Genomic DNA, 17305 nt, shown 5'->3' with positions numbered 1-17305 from the left:
TTACTACCTTATTCTCCTACTACTTGAAATCTCAGAGTCTTTTTAAGCAGGACAACATTCACCTTACATCTCACGTGCTGCACATAAAGGTGCAGTCTTTCTATTTTTTTAATGTAGTCGTCCCTGTGGAGGAATGTGTTCCTATATGTCTGGATTGATGCACCATGAAGACTTGTGCGAGTGATTGATGTGTGCGTATGTGTGTGTGTGAGTGTGTGTGTGTGTGTGTGTATTCCCATTGCCCAGGAGGAACAGCCTGGGGGAAGCTCGCTCACTGTAACACAGAGAGGCAATGAGCCAGGATCACTGTCGAGGTCCGCTGGGAAATAACATGTAAAGAGATGGCTGTTAGTGCGGGGCGAGCCCAGGGAAATAACCCGGGAATGGTGTGAACCTCTGCCGTCTCTCTGATGTTAATTCCCCTCACACGTTCACATGTATGAATGCACACACCACTGCTTCCTCTGCTTCCTGCTCATACACTGTATACACACAATGCATCGTTAACATTTTCATAACACACAAACAAATTACTTTTCTCACCACACTCTCACTCACACTGATGCACTTGTGCTGATGTTACGTTGCACTGTTGCCCTCATGCACAAATACTGATGGACACACTCGTATTTCTTCCCCGCGCACACACAGTTTCCTCCTGAGGCCAAGCTATTCCAGCAGCAGCATCTGCCTCTGGTGTGCACTTGCCTCTATGGCAACTCTTGCAACACGCATGGAAGTGCTGCATAGTGTTTCTACTGTTCATCATTACTTGATGCTGTTATTACTGAGAGTCATCCCAGAGTGTGGCAGTGAGTGGGCGGACAGATCAAATGACACCAATCCGACGGGTTCGTTTTATGTCTTAATGTTGTCCCTCTGGGCAGAAGTGATCCAACGTCTCTACTGTAGCAGATCATGTTAATGATGACGACGAGGAAGAGCTGATTGTGAAATGGAGGATGTCTCCTAGTCAGCCCTCAGGAGAGCTCCGGCTACGCACACTATTAAGTTTAATGGCAGGGCCTGTTTTTTTGACAGTGCAGCACGTGGAGTGGTTTGATGTTGACTGTAAATGCTGACCTTGATGTCTCAGGGCAGTAGAGGCGAGGAAATAAGTGAATAAAGAGCTCTGGCATACGTTAGGTTTGGGGGGGTGTGTGTGTGTTTGTGTGTGTTGGAGCGAGCGAGCGAAAGAGAGGTACAGAGACGGTCACTGGTGGTGAGGGAACGCCCATCTTTGATCAGAGGGTGTTAACATTTTCAAATATATATAAATGTCATGATGCAGATACACTCCGAATGGTTGACACTACGTGAGCATTGGCCCATGAAGGTTTAAGATGACTTGAAACACTGGCAGTCGCTTTATGAGTCATGTTCAACCCATAAATGTAAATTTGTTATTGCACCAGTTGTTTTTAGCATTATTAAACACAAAATAAAGTCAATCCTATAACGTGGTCCTCTGCAGCCCAGCTGGATGCATAAAGCTTTACTGTCTGCATGAAAGGTGACAAACTCAGGAGGCTTTTGGCAATAATGATGCTATTCTATTTGTCCATCTGCTTTACTCATCCCTTCTAACACTTCTCTCTCTCTCTCTCTCTCTCTCTCTCTCTCTCTCAGATAACAGCTTTTGATGAGCTCCAGACTGACTTCAAAGTGCCGATTGATCAGGGCAATCCACTCCATGCGGTGAGTTTCCTTTCCCCACTCATTTTTACATTTCCACTACTACACATATTGTCCAACATGTTTCTTTCAATTACTGTCTTTTGTTTTGTGTTGGGGAAATAAATACAATCCATTCGCCAAGGGCTACAAACATCAACACACTTGTCTCCCCCTTTCTGCCTCGGTCTTTCCTTGTCTACATTCCTGTTTTTTCACATTTTCCCTCCGTCCATTAATTTTAAATCAGACAGCTGGCAACACACTGGTTTTTTGTACGCCTCTCCTCTCCTTACTTCCTGGCTGACATGCAGACTATTACAAGACATTGGGGCAAAGCATCAAGTATGAATGAATCATCTTTTACAAATAACCCCTGAATCCAAATATAAATAAAACAAAAGTGACAAGCCATAAAAGGAGATAGATATTAAATTTGCATTTGGTGTGATCCTGCTCACAGCGGCAAAAGGTTAAACGCACTCATTGGAAACTGTGTCTAACCTTTCTACTACCCTAAACCATCTCAGTCCTCACACCTCCAGCTAGTTTTTCAGTGTGGCCTCTGGCTTTTTATATCTTAAACAAACTATATCCAAAATGAATTGCTAAAATCCTACTGGAAATCAGAATCCTGTTCGAAGCTACCTACCTGTTTACTGTGCAAAAATATGTATTCCCTGACTCTACGTCAGATTCAGGATTTAAACCCCCTATCTGTATTGAAGAGCGTTCAGGGCATTATTTATTAATTTCGCAGATTTTGTAATTCAACACCCTGAGCTTGCACTTTAATTGACCCTGTGTGCTTAGATTTACTGTGCTCAAACTGTGTTTTAAAGTAGCCACCTTTACAGGACTCTCAATGAAGTAAAGTACACACACGCACACCGAGGACGAGACAATTTCATTCACCATTTAAACAGACAAAAACAATCGGTGGAGATATCTGATTGGAGACATTTTACGAATGCACAGAAGCAGCGCAAGTGCGAAGAGAGCTGCAGCTGAAGCACAGAAAATATTTCCAAGCAGCTTACACAATGTTTGATGACAAGCAGGGACTCTTTTTTTTTTGGCTCCAGGGTTTAGAGTGAAAACATAACAAAATCTGAACGTGAAATCAACATGTCCTGCTCTCAAACTGAATACCAAGCTCTTCATACAAGATGGGAAAGAAAACCCTGTTTAATCAGGACTTCAGTTATAAAATATGAATTTGAAGTCAGAGGGTGATGATCTTCATGCCTGGTGAATATACAAATGTGAGGAAAGCAGACTTGTTCCGATCTTTCAGGAGCACAGCATCATTTGTTAGTGCCTTCCCAAAATGAGCATTTCCTGATAGGCCCAGTCGAAGGAATGCTAAGCTCCTGTCAAGAAATATTGTGGAGTGTCACAGTGCGTGTTAAAATGGGAAATGAACACTGATCTCCTTTGTCAAAGTCACACTCATGGTTGACTTAATGACATACTCACAACTCCTTCCTACAAGGCTTTGCCGTGCTAATAGCATAATTCATTATAAAGCTAGAGGTCCCTGTCATGTAAACATAATATGTAGCTGCTCATGATGTTTTTCAGTTCCAATGTTAGCAGTCAGATTTTTCTTTCAGTGTCATAATCAGCCCGTCTGTTGTGCATAATTCCCTGCCACATTCAGATGACGGCTGATTTGCAGATGTATTTGCATTTCTGGCTGTCAGGATTTTGGGTTATTAAATGGCCAAAGGACAACACACACCAGGGGAATATGATGTGTGTCAAAAACCTTGAACCTATTGCTTATCGAGGTATGAACTGACATCGCCTGCATCTTAATATCTAAAAACAGATGCTGCACGTGAATATGTAGATTCTGTCGGTTAGGGACAATATGTTTGGGCTCAGAAGCCCTCTGGTTTCCATTTCTAATTTGACCGATCCTGTTAGAGCAGGCTTTGGTTGCCCGCTGGTAAACAGTCCATGTAGAGATCAGAGGAGGTGAAACCCATTGACTGAGATGCATCAGCTAATGACTTTTAAATTGACCTGCATCCATATACTTATGGCTGATTATAGAGATTTGCCAAAATGTCACCTGAACCTAAAACACCTACAAAAAGTCCATCTCTGTTTATGTTTTGTTTGGAGAAACATTTGACTCTTGTTATGATAGAAACTAGTCAGACAGAAAATAGTTTGTAGGGAACGGAAATGTCCAAACCAGGACAAGCAAAATATTGCGCCCGTTCCTCAGACGCTAATGCATCGAAGATGGACGATGGGCCATGTTGACATGCATTGTGCATGTTAGGATCCCACTGTGTTGGCTACCGGCATCAATAGGCATGAGTCTAGAAAAGAAAAATGTAGTTTAATTTCTCTCCCACATTGATACGTCCCAGATACCAGTGTTTCCCATTCATTATCTAGACTGTGGCAACCCACCCTATTCTAATTTGTCCCACCACAGTTTTACAATGAACCCAAAAATTACTTTCACTTCTCATAATAACATAGTAGATCTCTTACTGTTTGCAGCTCCATTTACAATGTGCTCGCTTGCACTATTGTCCACGACATTTTTACCATCCACGCAGACAGTCAGACCTCATAGTTTCAGCTGCACTTGTTTCGTGCAATGCAGCTCTGTCTTTCCCGTGCGATTTTTCCGTTCCCTCCTGAGAGTGCGTGTGCACACTCCTATTACTGCCATAGATAAATCAACTTTGTGAAAAATGCTGCAGTTACCATTCTTTTATTTTTTGGGTCCAATTCATCTGGTGTGTCATGTGCATCAGTTGACAAATGATGTTTCACTACACAAGGTGGATGTTGTTTGTTTCCAGTGTCTCACTGTTAGATCAAGGAATTCTTTTGACTGAAGATTTCACTCGTCACTTTCATTTGTCACCAGGAACAGCCCAAAACGATACATTGAGGCTCAAGTGTCACCTTGACAGATAGATATAAACAGTCTCACTGACTCACTGCCACACTAGCAGATAATGCTGATCATTTCAACCCATCCCTACTGTGTTTTTAAGACTTTTTACGGCTAATGCTGGAATTTAATATTTAGTGATTTTGAGTATCCCATCTGCTACTTAAATAGGAATACACTTTCTTTGTTAATTAAATGCTGTGGTTTAATCTGTGGCCTAGCAGATCTGCATTAATGCATTTAATGTAAAATGTAATTATATGATTACATTTTAAATTATATGCAAGAGTGTACTGTGAGAGAAAGTGGTAGTTTTTGAGCCTTGTTGTGTTTTGCTGCAAACCACACGTTTGTTCACCCTTCACCTCAAACATCAAACTTCTTTTACCTTTTGTCACATTGAGGAACTGAAAAAACAAACAAAGGAGAGTAAATATGTTCTGGTTCGTTGCTCCTCAGAATTGCCACACCAGCCATCAGGAGAAGCTGTGGAGTGTAATGCACATTTAGTGTTGGCCAGCGTAGAAAAGCATGCCCCAAGTGAAGTTGCTCTAGGACGACTTCCAGCCCGCTAAATCCCTTTCCCATGAGTCTTTTGGGCTTCCACTAACACAGTTGGCGCTTAATAATACATGGTGCTGGAGTGGAGCACAAACAGTTAGTTTGGAGGTGACTTTGACTTAAGAGCTCTGGACTGCACAGATCCTCCGGAGTATTGACTTCTATAGTTCCTTGGGGATGAGCGAGGGGAGAAAAGTTGGAGAGGGAGAGAGAAAGATGAACAAACTGAGAGCAAGAGAAGAGTCAGAGATGGAGACACACACAGAAGGAGGGAGAGATGCATGAATGAGGATTTCTGAGGAGGCAAAATGAAAAGAATTCGTCAGCTTGAAAGGCATTTTCAAGAGTGTGAAAACAGTGCATTATACCAGATTTCCCCACTCATTGCCACTTTCATACTTTCGTCATATTTGCATATCATTATGCAATACAGAATGTATCAAAGAATCCAGCAGGGGAATGGGCACAAAAGTTCCATCTAATTTTCTCTTCCCTTTTCTTTCTTCTCGCTCTCTCTCATGGTTCTTAAACCCATCCTTCCCCTTTGCCTCCTGCTTTCTTATATGAAATGCATCACTGCTACCCATTTTCAGAATAGGAAAGTGGCCCTAAATGTATTTTTTCTCTTTCATAGCATCCAGTTAATATATTGTTGAAGTTGTAGCTACTCTTAAAGTTTTCTAATGAGATCCCGCAGGCACCAGAAACGCCTGGAAAGATTGTTGATTTGGGAAAAGCAATGATAAATAAATAAGGTTTCTAGAAATGGTTAAATATTTAACATGACTTCATAGGTGTCTCATATTGTGACGGATTATCAGGGTGATCATACTTGTGTTCCTTGTATGTAAAGAGCTGAAGCCAGGATGGGGTTAGCTTAGCCTTGCACTGTCAGTTAGGTTTCCATTTCTGTTAAACCATGAATTTAAGTTAGAAGTCATTACATGGCATAAGCTTTCGACATAAATAAAGGGCCTGGATATTATTTAAAATAATAACTTTTTCTTCAATATTAAACTACTAACATATCATTATTAATACGATATGAACTGCCCATTTCATGGGTAACTCCAGGGGAGGGCCCAGGGGGACACTGAAGTCTAATTGGACCCTAAAGTTCCCCTGTCCTTTCAGAAGTCTTTAAAAATAGGCACCTATTGTTACTGCTGGTTGGTATCTGCTGCTTTCCTCCTTTAGAACTTTAGACATAACAATGTTACTAATTAAAGGTTAATACATATGTAAGTTATTCATTAATGTTAAGAGACTCTTCTATTCAATATTTTTACCATTAAACTTACATTTAAAGAGTAAAATACTTAAAAGCCTCAAGCACATTTCTTAGAGAGGATATCAGTCCACTGTATGCATGTCTGAGTGTTATATTTTCAGGGTTTAGAAGTGATGGTCAGTGTTTTATTCTGCACTGAGACTGCTTCCTGTCTCCGTGGTAAACTCGGCCTGGCTCTTTTTGGCTTCAGCTACACATGTACCACTCACTCATTTGTCGCTTGGAAAATAGGTCAAATATACATATTTCCCCCAAAATAATGACCCCTCATTAATAATTGAATCTTCCACTTCATGTACCCTAACTTCCTCTGTAAAATATCAAGGCCTCTAGTCTCCATTTAAGCACTATAGCTTGTAACGTGTGACTATTAAAATATGACTTTGTGTGAGTGATTACAGTTAACAAGCACTGATTCTTTCAAGTGTCTTGGGTTTTGAAATCAAGCTTGAGAATCTCACACTTTACCATCTTTCTTTATCAGTCACGTTGAGATTTCATCCTGACTGCAGTACTCAGCCGCAGTTCACATTGACACACATCACACACCAGTGTTAATTTTGGCAGCTATTTTTGATTTAGTCTTAGTCTGAAGGCCTCAGTATGCTTCTCCGAGTCCGTTTCGGAATGACGGACGGACGGATCGGACGGACCCTTTTTGATTTATAGTTCTACGAGCCTTTTTGTTGTGAAAACAATTCACCGCCAGAACAGTAGATGGCGAGACGGAAGTCGAGCTTAGACAAGCCTACCTCATGAGGTATATAGAAGAAGTCCACGCTGGTTTATTTACGTCCTCCCGGCTCCTCACACACAGTGAACGATGGCAACTAACAGAAAAAGGATGTTGATGACGCGACAGTTTTTGCTGAATAAAGTGACACCCAGCGGGTCAAAATGCTTATGTTATCGTGTCTTAGCGCAGCGGTTCCCCGGTCTTGTTTCCAAACTGCGTTGCTAATTCAACAGCTGCAACAGCTTGAAGCTACACGGAGGCAGCTAGCTTCCCCCCAGCTTCCACACACAGTCAGCACGGACACCCGATACTAAGTGTTTGCTTCTAACCTGACGGTGTTTGAGAAACAGTGTCATGACAGCCGTGGGATTAAAGTCAGCGGGTTTTTTGCGCTGTTCCCACCGCAGTTAGCATGGTGGCTAGCCCGCTACCCCCGTTATCAAAGTTCGTTATAACCGTATGTGACCGTACACACATGCTGTAAGTGCTCTAACCAGCCACCGTCAGCCGGACACACTTGTCACATTTATCATAGAGTCGTAGTTGTGATTTTGGTTTATTGTGATGTAGGGAATGGAACAGGAAGTTTCCATTCCGAAATGCTGGCGTTAGCGGACCAATCACAGCCAAGTGCTATCCGTGGGCTGTCCGTCATTTCGACGTGTAGTTAGAAAAATGAGCACGGCACGAAAAGCTCTCCGAGGAGCCTCGGAGAGGCACGCAGAGGGCGTTCCACGTTGGAGAGGGCGGTCCTATCTGTCCGTGTCCGTCAAAACGCAGAAGCATACATTGGCCTTTAGTCTTTTGACGAAAATGCATATTAGTTTTAGTCACCTTTTAGTCATTTTAATCCTTCTTAGTTTTAGTCTAGTTTTAGTCGACGAAAACAAATTACATTTTAGTTTAGTTTTAGTCGACGAAAACTAATTCCATTTTAGTCTAGTTTTAGTCACATTTAATAGCCACATTAAACTCCTTTTCTATAAAAACATATAGCTGCAGCCTAATAGCTTAAAAATATATATTTAATTTTAAATGTGAAAACAAAAAGGGAGAGCAGGTCAGACTGGAGCCGGACACAGCAACTTCAGCTCTGTACAAACCAACTGCAGCTTCTGCTCTGATGAAGAAGCTGAAGCGCTGATCTCTGAGCAGCTGAGACCATAGAAACTCTGGTTTTCACTGTTTCCATAGTTAAGAAGCAGTCGGTCACTGAGAGGCTGCTCCACGAGAACGCGCTCTGCTTTCACTGTGTCTCTCTGAGCGAGTGCGCGAGGCGGGGGGCGGAGCTACGGACCGGAGCGCTATCTGGGGCGCACACACACACACACACAGACACACACAGACACACTCACTCGCCCGCTCCTGATACTTCATGACGGCCTGATACGATGATGTTTTAAAAATTATTGTGACTTAGTCAACCACCAACATTTTCGTCTCGTCTCGTCTCGTCAACGAAAATTAAAATAGATTTCGTCATAGTTTTTATTTTCAAAGATTCGTTTTCGTTACGTCTTCGTCTCGTCTTCGTCATGGAAAAAAGGTCGTTAACGAATATATTTCGTCATAGTCTTCGTCAACGAAATTAACACTGTCACACACCCAGTCACACACTCACAGAAATTATATATATATGCTCTCTATCTCTCTCACACACACAAATTCTTTCAAAATGTCTCCAAACCCGGCTTTCTTTCTGCCTATCTTTCCGCATTTCATCTTTTTCTTTCACGCATGATAATTAGCAGCTTCTCTTAGCCTGTTCCCTCGGGGAGGAACCTCACTTTGTGAAGACCTGTCCCACACATACACACACACACACACACACACACACACACAAACACACACAGACACATACACACACACACACACAAACACACACAGACACATACACACACACACAAACACACACACACACATACAACGTTTTTTTTTTTACTTCAAATCAAATGAGTGGATAAGGACAGTAAATGATTTTGTCATATGTGATATTTGAAATAATGTTTCTATGCTAAATGACATGGATGGGTCATGACCCATCCATGTCATTTACTCATTGACTCATTGACTCATTAGCAGTTGACAACCACAATCAAGCTGCATTAACACCACCTACTATAATTATCTTTCTTCTTTGCTCGCTGGAACTCATCCATTATTCTCTTCATTCTGTCTTCTTCTTCGTTTAGTTTATTAGCGGGTGGCAACCAACGTCAAGGTGTATCACCGCAATCCACCTTTTATCTGACTTAATACAAATGGCCGCCTTTGTCTTTGATAGGACTTAAGACAAAATGGCCGCCTTTTGCGTTTAAATTGTCATAGTTAAACAGCTAAATCAGATTGAAGTAACACACTTCTTAGTGTGGCACAGCTCTAAATATAATGTACACTTTCTTTCTCACACCCTCTCTCTCTTGCTCTGAACAAGGGCAATCAACAAACATGTGACTGGTTATACTAAAATGAAATCACACACCACTCGGGTTGCGGATACATGTGTTGGTAGCCATCTTCCAGTTGAATGACAGGTGGTTTGGCTGAGGCGTGGGGTGGCAGCTGATGTAATAGCTGTGAACGTTGTGCTCCCAATCAGTGGCCACCTTCATCTACCAATTACCTGTGTCTGCAAGAGAAGAAGAATCAAGGCGCCATTGGGTCTCAGCCATTAGCTTGACCAGCTACAGCAGCTCTGCAAGGAGTCATCCAGCGTGCAGCACCACTTATTTCACGAAGACGGTTGAATGAACTTTGCCGTGCTGCTTTCTGGTGTGACTGGAGCTTTGCTGCCAGCAAGAAGCAAACAGGCGTATCTGTGAACATGCACACTTACGTGCTCACACACATTGTCATGCATGACGACGTATTCTCTCCCACGCTGTAAAACCACAGCTTGCTGTGCATGTTTGTCATGATTTCACACCCATCACTCCCTCACATGCAGACACACGCACACATAAAGGCATTTGCGCTCTATTTGCATTATTTTTCACTGTGCTGAGAATTGAATGTCTCCAATGCTAATGACATCTGTAGCTTGTGTCACTGTCACACATACACAGACAGACTCCTACCGGGATGCACGCTCATGTCTTTATACACAGTGATAACTGAGGAAGGAGATGAACGAAAGAGAGACTGACAGTTTTGTTTATGGATGCACCAAGGGCACAAGCACAAGTGATGTCTGCTTCTGTAGCCTCTTCATGCCATCTAAATGACCCTTCCACACACCCACCCACCCACTCATCGTATCTGTCCATCCCCCCCGCTGCCCCACGCCTGTCTCCCCTTCTCAAGTTCAAGTCTTCCTTTAGTCACGCAGGAAATTTATTTCACAGCATTTGGACAGTTAATTAACATTATGAACATCACGTCCATCGTCCAATCAAGCTCACACTAATCAGGCGCTTCGCTTTAAATGAGAGATTTCTCCTAATTGGTGCAGTTAAATAAAGGTCAATTTAAAGCCCCCCCACCACCACCTCCTCACCCCACTCCACTCCAGCCTCCCTCCTCCCAGCTCCTGTTTATACTGTACTGCCGCGCCACTCTCGCTTGTCAAGCAAATTCTCGCTGAGTAACATTTCAAAGAGCCATCAACCTAATTGCTTGCTAATGAGTAGACAGTTGCCAGTGTGTGCGCACATGCACCTACAGACGCACTCACACAGGCAAACACTCACACAGGCACACACTGACACACACACAAACTCCAGTGTTTTGAGTGGGATATATTTTTGTGTCCTCATTCAAACCCGCCAGCAGATGAAGGCAAGCGGAGATGATGCATTGCAGGATAGAAATTGTCCAGTTCCTGATGAGATGCATGTTCTCGACCAGAAATAGATATTAGAAGCAGATAATTCGCCACCAGTCTGGTCTTTTCATGGCTGTGGTGGTTTGTTTGTGTCAAAAGACAAGTGTGTGTGTGTGTGTGTGAATGTTGGTTTAATGTGAATGGAAGTCATACTGAGGACAGAGGAATGGTTAAAATTCCTTGTTTTGAGGAACATGAAAGAGTTCCTGCACACACATATGCAGGAAAATGTAATCCACCACTGTGAATACAAAGTCTGAGCCCAACCAGATCACACTGCCGTTCCTCCTCCCAATTGTAGATTCCCTTTTTTTGCCCATCTCCTGTATATGTTGCACTTCAAAGTGAGACTTTCTTCTGCTGAAGTGGCTTCTCCTTGTACTTCAAAACATTTTAAATAATGAAAGTGTAAAAGGAAGAGCAATTTTTTTTAGTTTCTCTCACATTTTTTCCCACGCTTCCCTCTGATGCTCTTGTGAAATGAGGTAAAGCCACATGAGGCATTTGGTGGAGGGGGAGATGGGAGATTGAAAGAATGGAAGTCGGGACACTTTTATCAGCCTGTCTCTCTGCAAACACTCCCAGACACACACACACACGGTCCCAGACACACACACAGGGTCCCAGACACAGGCAAGACTAAGAATAAATGTTACAAAATGATAAGATTGTCACACTCATTTCCATATTCGTTTTTTACTCTGCTCTCTTCAGCTTCTTCTCTCTGCTTTGTTACAGTGGGGTTATCTCAGACTTGTTTGCAGCCTCCCACCCAAGACCCTCGGGTTTCATTATTTAAAGCACAAACATAAATTTAACATTTAACAGTAGAAATGTCTTTAACACTCAAGAAAAACTGTAATGATACGATAGTGCTCAATAGTAAAAACTCAACAATACATATTGTAGGAAAAGCTAAGCCCTCCACGTGTGAGGATCAAATTTGAAATGAAACTTCTAATTAATGCAGCAACAAGTAGAACTCAGCACAGTTGCTAAATTACTGTGCACATCCATCAGACACACATATGAATATATGAGAATGAAGATGTACTGTTATCAGAAAAATCTCAGATATTTACAAGAATAAAGCATTTTTACATTATCAGTATCAGTAAGTATCAGGACTTTGAAAAGATTGGACAAGGTCGACTACTAGCTTCATGTTGGTAACATTTGTTTAGCGTTATAGCCTTTTTCTCACTACATTATGACTTTATTATCATATTATAAATAAAATTCTCGTTAAATGTATATGTTTATATTTTGTATTTAATTTCAAAATCTCTGACATTTGACTCTTTAATGGTGACAGGAGAAAAAACATAGTTGATGGGCCTATAAGCTAAATGCTAATAAATCTATGTATTCACTGATATAAGAAGCCCTTGTACATGCTGATATTTGTCTAGTACAGCTTTCATTAAGGAGCTTGGTAAAGGTCGTGGGGAGCATGATTTAGCATTAAGAGGTTGAGATAGATAGCTAAGATGTGTAGTGAAACAAGCAAACGAGACACTCCCACACCTCTACAGCTCACTGATTAATGATGTTTTCTAAACAGCACATGACATTCCTTGACAGTTCATCCATCTAATGAACAGCTGTTTACAGCATCTTTGGCTAAAGTGCTGGTTTGTTGTCCCTGTTGTGTGAGATTCACACATAGACACATATGCAGATATACTTATCAAAAAAGAGCAGGAGTTGTAAAAGCTGCCAAAAGAGTCATGGTAACACGTTCAAATGTGAAAAGTTAAATAACACATGCCGTGCCACACAGTCGATAAAGACTGTGTGCACAGCAGGTTGCTATTGACTTGTGTATATTAATACACTCCACATGCACAGAGAGGAGAAATAACTGTCTTATTATAATAAACAGTTTTTACTGGACTGAAATAAACTGAATGTGAAAAAGACGAGACACAAAGTCTGAAAAGATGCAAAGTTGAATTTGCAGAGAAGTAAGGAGACTCAGTGGAGCCCTCGGCTAAGTCAAAATCATATTTCATGGGTTGCTGTTTGTTTGAAATAACATGCATGCCAGTTTTAAACTGGCAAAAGCCACCAGTCTTTGTGTGTGTGTGGAGGAAATGACAACCCTCATCACACACACACTCACACACACACACACACACACACACACACACACACACACACACACACACACACACACACACACACACACACGCACACAAGCATATCTCTTGCAGCTTTTTTTTAATTGAGCTCCTGCCTCTGCTTGTTTTTGACACATGCCAACACACACACACACACACACACACACACACACACACACACTCACTTGTACTTCTATCTTACCATGGACCCTCTTTGGCATGATGTATTCCCTATCACCATCTCCTAACTCTAACCATCACAACTAAATGCCGAATCCTAACCCTAACCTAAACCTAAGAGTAAGTTGAACCAATAAGTGAGGATCTGCCAAAATGGCCTCACTCCACAAGGTCTATGCTCGTAATGGTATTCACAAAAAAATACAAAGTACAAGTACACACACACAGACAAACACAAACTGCCGCATGACAATGTGCAATGTAGTTCAGCACACTTTTTCCCTGCACTTAACATTAAACCCACATGATATTAAAAATGCACAGGTGAGCTGTAACCCACGGTTCTTGAATGTAGGCTATAGTGTGAGGTATACACAGACACAGATTCTCTCTTTGGCTTCAAGCTGATGAAAAGGTAAATCCCAGAAACCAGACCAGCGTGGATCAGAAAACACTCAAAATAGTGTTTCCATTTTGTGTTTTCAGTCCAATTATTTCAGCAATTTTTTGTTTGCCGGCAAAATATCAGTCTTTTTACATGCTGGCTTTTACACTGTGTGTGAGCCCAAATACTTTTTTTTGAGTACTCCATCGTTACCATGGAGACACTGTTGTTGACTCGCAACCAGTCCAGGAGGAACAAAGTCAAATGGACTGTCCACGTCTCCACGAGCACAAACAGTGCGGCGCTCAGAGCGATGTATGATTTATGAGCTGCCGCAGCTGTGCATTGCCCCCCCGTGGAACACACTGCACTGCCAGTCCATTCCATATTGGGTCTCGGTAGGAGTTCAGTTAATATTTGATGATGATGTTAAAAGCATCGGTGAAACGGTGCCTCAGCATTGTGGCGATTGCTGATTTAGGCATTTTACAGCTGAATACACACACAAAGACCATAGAAATATTAAAATGTACTAACTTGTATAAACAAATACAACTGCTGCTGGAGAGAAACTCAAATTTTTCTCACGACCCCCAAAATGATATAAGTTGTAAATGATTTCTTTAACCACTCCCTAATTTTTCACAAATTTTAGAGCCTTTCTATAGGTTCGCCACATGCTACCTTTTATTCATTTGATGAGATGCTGTATAGGGAAAAATAAAAGAAGAGTTGTTCAAATTGCTATGTAGTTTTGTACATTAATAGATTTTGATGAGAAGTATTTTTTATCAGGTATATTATATCGGGTAAAATGTACCCGACGTTAGTGATGGTGTTTCTAATTGTACGTTAGTGTTCTAGGGTTAAGAAGGCAGAAAGCCTGGAGGAACAGACGTGAGGAGCAGGAGGCACTGCTCCCTAAATCACAATGTGAAACCAAAAAGAAGTGGGACAAATGTAAACGTGTAAAATGGTAAATGTTCAGACTGTCATGTGTGAAAACCCATGATGACTTCTGTTCTCCCATCATTCAGGAACAGCTGACAAGAAATCTGAGGGAACTCACTCATCTCAGCAGTTCCTACGTATATTGGTAGAGGGTCATTATATGCAGGTTTTGAAGGTTTAAGTTATGGAGAATAGAAAAAGGAATCACACAGATCTCCAATATTTAGCTAGTTTAGGAGAGGGGTGTTTTAGAGCTGCACAAAAATAAATATTATGAGCAGGTAATGGAGACGGGTGCTGATTGGCTGCTGTGGGGGACATGACGGTGAGAAGAGGAATATTTATCTTGCAAAATTGGGTCTAACTGCAGCTTTGTGATTTTCTTCAAGTCTGAAGTCTGAACTGGACTTGAATCCAAGCCTTTAAGACATTAAAAGAGTTTGTGAGGTGCATTCATGTTCAGTATAATTAATGTAGAGTATATTTGGCTGTGATCGTTCCTGTAGCTTCTCATCATTCATAATTTTGAGCAGCGTTCTGGAAACGTGCTGGTACTGAGCATCAGGCCCATTCGACACCGACAACGTCTAGATACTTGCCCTATTTATATTCTGCTTCCTCTTTGATCACGTGTCAGCATACTCAGCCCATCATAAAAAAACAAACTAATTGGATCAAGTGTGACTCCTCAAACTTACCTCTTTCTGTGTTTGTCTTCTTACAGAGGGAGAGACTGCGGAATATTGAGAGGATCTGCAACCTGCTGAGGAAGGTAAGCAGAGGACAAATTATCATCATCCTCCCACTTTTGATGTGCAGATTTGAATTACTATGCTAATGAGAATAAAATGAAGTGTAAGGAGCACTGCACCTTTCAATGAAAATTGAAATGCTAAACGTTTGCTGATGCAACTTTACGTTACACGGACAGATGACACGTTAAAGGATATTACACGTGTTGGAAATGCATGTCATTTGCAGCACAAATGTACTTTTCTATTTGCAAAGCTGCTGTTTGAGAATGTTGTACTTTGCACATCAGTGTTTGCTCATAAAACTAGTGATGTAGTCTATTAATTGACTCATGCTGGACTGACATCGGGAGACTGCTCTGTGCTCTGCAGATGGAAGCTCTCTCTCTGTTCTGTGTGTGTGTGTGTGTGTGTGTGTGTGTGTGTGTGTGTGTGTGTGTGTGTGTGTGTGTGTGTGTGTGTGCTTGCGTGCAATCCGTGTGTGTGTGTGTTTGCAGACATTCTGCCTTGAGGTACAAGTGAGTCTGTGAAGAAGCCTCCTCTCAGCTTCAGTGTGACATCTGTTTCTCACTCCAACTCCCTGAAACTCAAGCTGTGCATGCTGCATCCATGGTGTGTGTGTGTGTGTGTGTGTGTGTGTGTGTGTGTGTGTGTGTGTGTGTGTGTGTGTGTGTGTGTTTGTGTGTGTGTGTGTGTGTGTGTGTGTGTGTGTGTGTGTTTATGCTGGAGGTTCATTACTCCAGCAGCTGATCTTGGTTATCAGTGTTGTCAACTCAAGCCCCCGGGCCCTCCACTGGCCCCTGGAGAGGACATTTTTCCCACAGCACTAACACTGAGACAAATACACACATGAATAAATGCAACAAAGCAACATACAGTACAAATACACACACAAGTGCACACATCCAGATGCACTGTCCTTGCAGCTGTGACCGGCTGTGCAGTGATAACTGGAGGTAGCTGTGGATGTGTTGTCACAGTGCAGCTTAAAGGTGACCTCCAGCTAATGTATCACTGATCTTTGACATTTTAATCAACACGAAGAACATCTCCAAAGCCTAAATTCACACGGCTTCTAGACCTGTGACTAGTCAGTAAAAGGTCAAAATCTGCAGCCATGCGGTCAGTTTATATATTTGATTGATTTTTTTGTGGGACAGAATTGCATTAGCTGCATTATTACGATGGGTTATTGTAAGTGGAAAATGCAGCTTAATCTCTCTGGAGACATATAACGGTTCATTTCACTGCTGTGGTCATATGTAACTTTTTCACAAGCCTACAATAACACAATATTATGGTTCTGGCAATCTTTGAGGGATCTACTTGTGCTACGGCTTCTGTGCATGACACCTGCTACAAGCCCCCCCCAGGCCTTGTGATAAACTAGCAACCCATCCAGCTCACTTACCTTATGTGAGCTGGGATCGGTCTGAACCCTTCTAGGGCCCCTAATGGGTTCAGTAAATGGTTTAGCTGATGGATGAATGACATCATGTAAATCTTCAGACAGTCTAGAGGCATAGCTCCAGTTATGACAAAGTCAGTCTGTTGGTTGATCGGTCGAACCACTTTGCTCCTGACAAAAATAACTCACCTATTTAATGGACAACCATGACATTTGCTACAGCTGCTCTTGATGCGAAGACTACATTGCCAATACCATCTAACGTCTTGCATCCCCAATGTTCAGCTTTACCCAGCAATACAAATATCATGTATATGTTATATATTGGAGCACCATTTGTTTTGCACAGTGCAATTCAGCACAGTCTCAGCTGTGGTGGGCTCCGACGCAAGCCACTTTTTTAATCTACACTACAGGTAGGCAGATTATTGGAGCTACAGAGCTGAGTTAACCTATAGCTCTCTGCACTGAAGAAAACCAAAGCCCCGATAATGA

The 17305-nt window shown here is 41.9% G+C and overlaps 1 protein-coding gene across 1 annotated transcript in view; it reads left to right on the top strand.

Moving 5' to 3' along the window:
* cnih3 (cornichon family AMPA receptor auxiliary protein 3) overlaps positions 1-17305 on the top strand; it is a 58647-nt gene that overhangs the window by 11325 nt on the left and 30017 nt on the right. Inside the window, exons 2-3 of the mRNA XM_053445407.1 lie at positions 1630-1698; positions 15375-15422. Coding sequence (XP_053301382.1) covers positions 1630-1698; positions 15375-15422 — 117 coding nt within the window. The remainder of the gene's footprint in view (positions 1-1629; positions 1699-15374; positions 15423-17305) is intronic.

Source organism: Pleuronectes platessa, chromosome 17 (assembly GCF_947347685.1).
Source record: "Pleuronectes platessa chromosome 17, fPlePla1.1, whole genome shotgun sequence".
In the NCBI taxonomy this organism is placed as follows: domain Eukaryota; kingdom Metazoa; phylum Chordata; class Actinopteri; order Pleuronectiformes; family Pleuronectidae; genus Pleuronectes; species Pleuronectes platessa.
This window is presented reverse-complemented; position numbering and strand designations above follow the sequence as displayed.